The 820-nt window shown below is 75.6% G+C and overlaps 1 protein-coding gene across 1 annotated transcript in view; it reads left to right on the forward strand.

The window, feature by feature from the left end:
• Positions 1-820, forward strand: part of THAP12 (THAP domain containing 12) — a gene marked incomplete at both ends in the record, with an annotated part of 12,426 nt that continues 11,606 nt past the window's right edge. The window contains one exon of the mRNA XM_082015013.1: positions 1-89. Within this exon, the coding sequence (XP_081871139.1) occupies positions 1-89 (89 nt within the window). The remainder of the gene's footprint in view (positions 90-820) is intronic.

The following is an 820-nucleotide window of genomic DNA, read 5'->3' on the forward strand; positions in this document are numbered from 1 at the left end:
ATGCCGAACTTCTGTGCGGCTCCCAACTGCACCCGCAAGAGCACCCAGTCCGACCTGGCCTTCTTCCGCTTCCCCCGGGACCCGGTCAGGTGAGACCCCATGCCGGGCGCTGCCGGCGCCGCCTCAGGAAGGCAGCCCGCGCTGCAGAGGGGCGGGCTGGGGCGTGGGGGCGCTCGCCTCTCCCCTCAGGCCCCGCCGCCCTCCGCTCCGCCTGAGGAGACACCGCGGCGGGGAGGCGCCTCCCCCCCGCTTCCCCCCGCAACCCCTCTCCGCGCCTCCTCACCTAGGCGGGGGGGCCGGTGGCAGGCCGGGGCGGGGAGGGGGCGCTGTGAGGGGCCGGCAGCCGCCCGGAGCTGCCGCCTCTCCCGGCGGAGGCCGCGCGCGCTGTGGCGCTGGGGGGGCGGGGCTCCGCGGGACCCTCCGGCCTGCGGCGGGGAGGCGGGCGAGGAGCTGCGCATGCGCCTGGGGGCGGCGGGGGGCAGCTTGTGGGAGTGATGGTGACGGACTGCGGTGCCGGTCCGGGGGGTGGCGGGTGAGGGGCTGGCCCGCCAGTGAGGGGAGTGGGGGGCCGAGGGTGTGAGGGGAGTGAGGGGCTGTGAGGGGAGCGGGGGGGCTGAGGGAGTGCCTGCTTGGCACGGGGCGATGCTGAGGGTGTGAGGGAGTGCCTGGCTGTGAGGAGTGCGGGAGGGAGAGGGTGCCGGGCTGTGAGGGGTGTGAAGGAGTGCCTGCCTCTGAGGGGCTGCCTGGCTGCGAGGGCGGTGTGAGGGGGTGCACATCTGTTAGAGGTGTGGGGCAGCGATGGGATGTATCGCTGCTAGCG

Source organism: Phaethon aethereus (genome assembly GCF_964289735.1).
Source record: "Phaethon aethereus genome assembly, chromosome: 1".
In the NCBI taxonomy this organism is placed as follows: Eukaryota; Metazoa; Chordata; class Aves; order Phaethontiformes; family Phaethontidae; genus Phaethon; species Phaethon aethereus.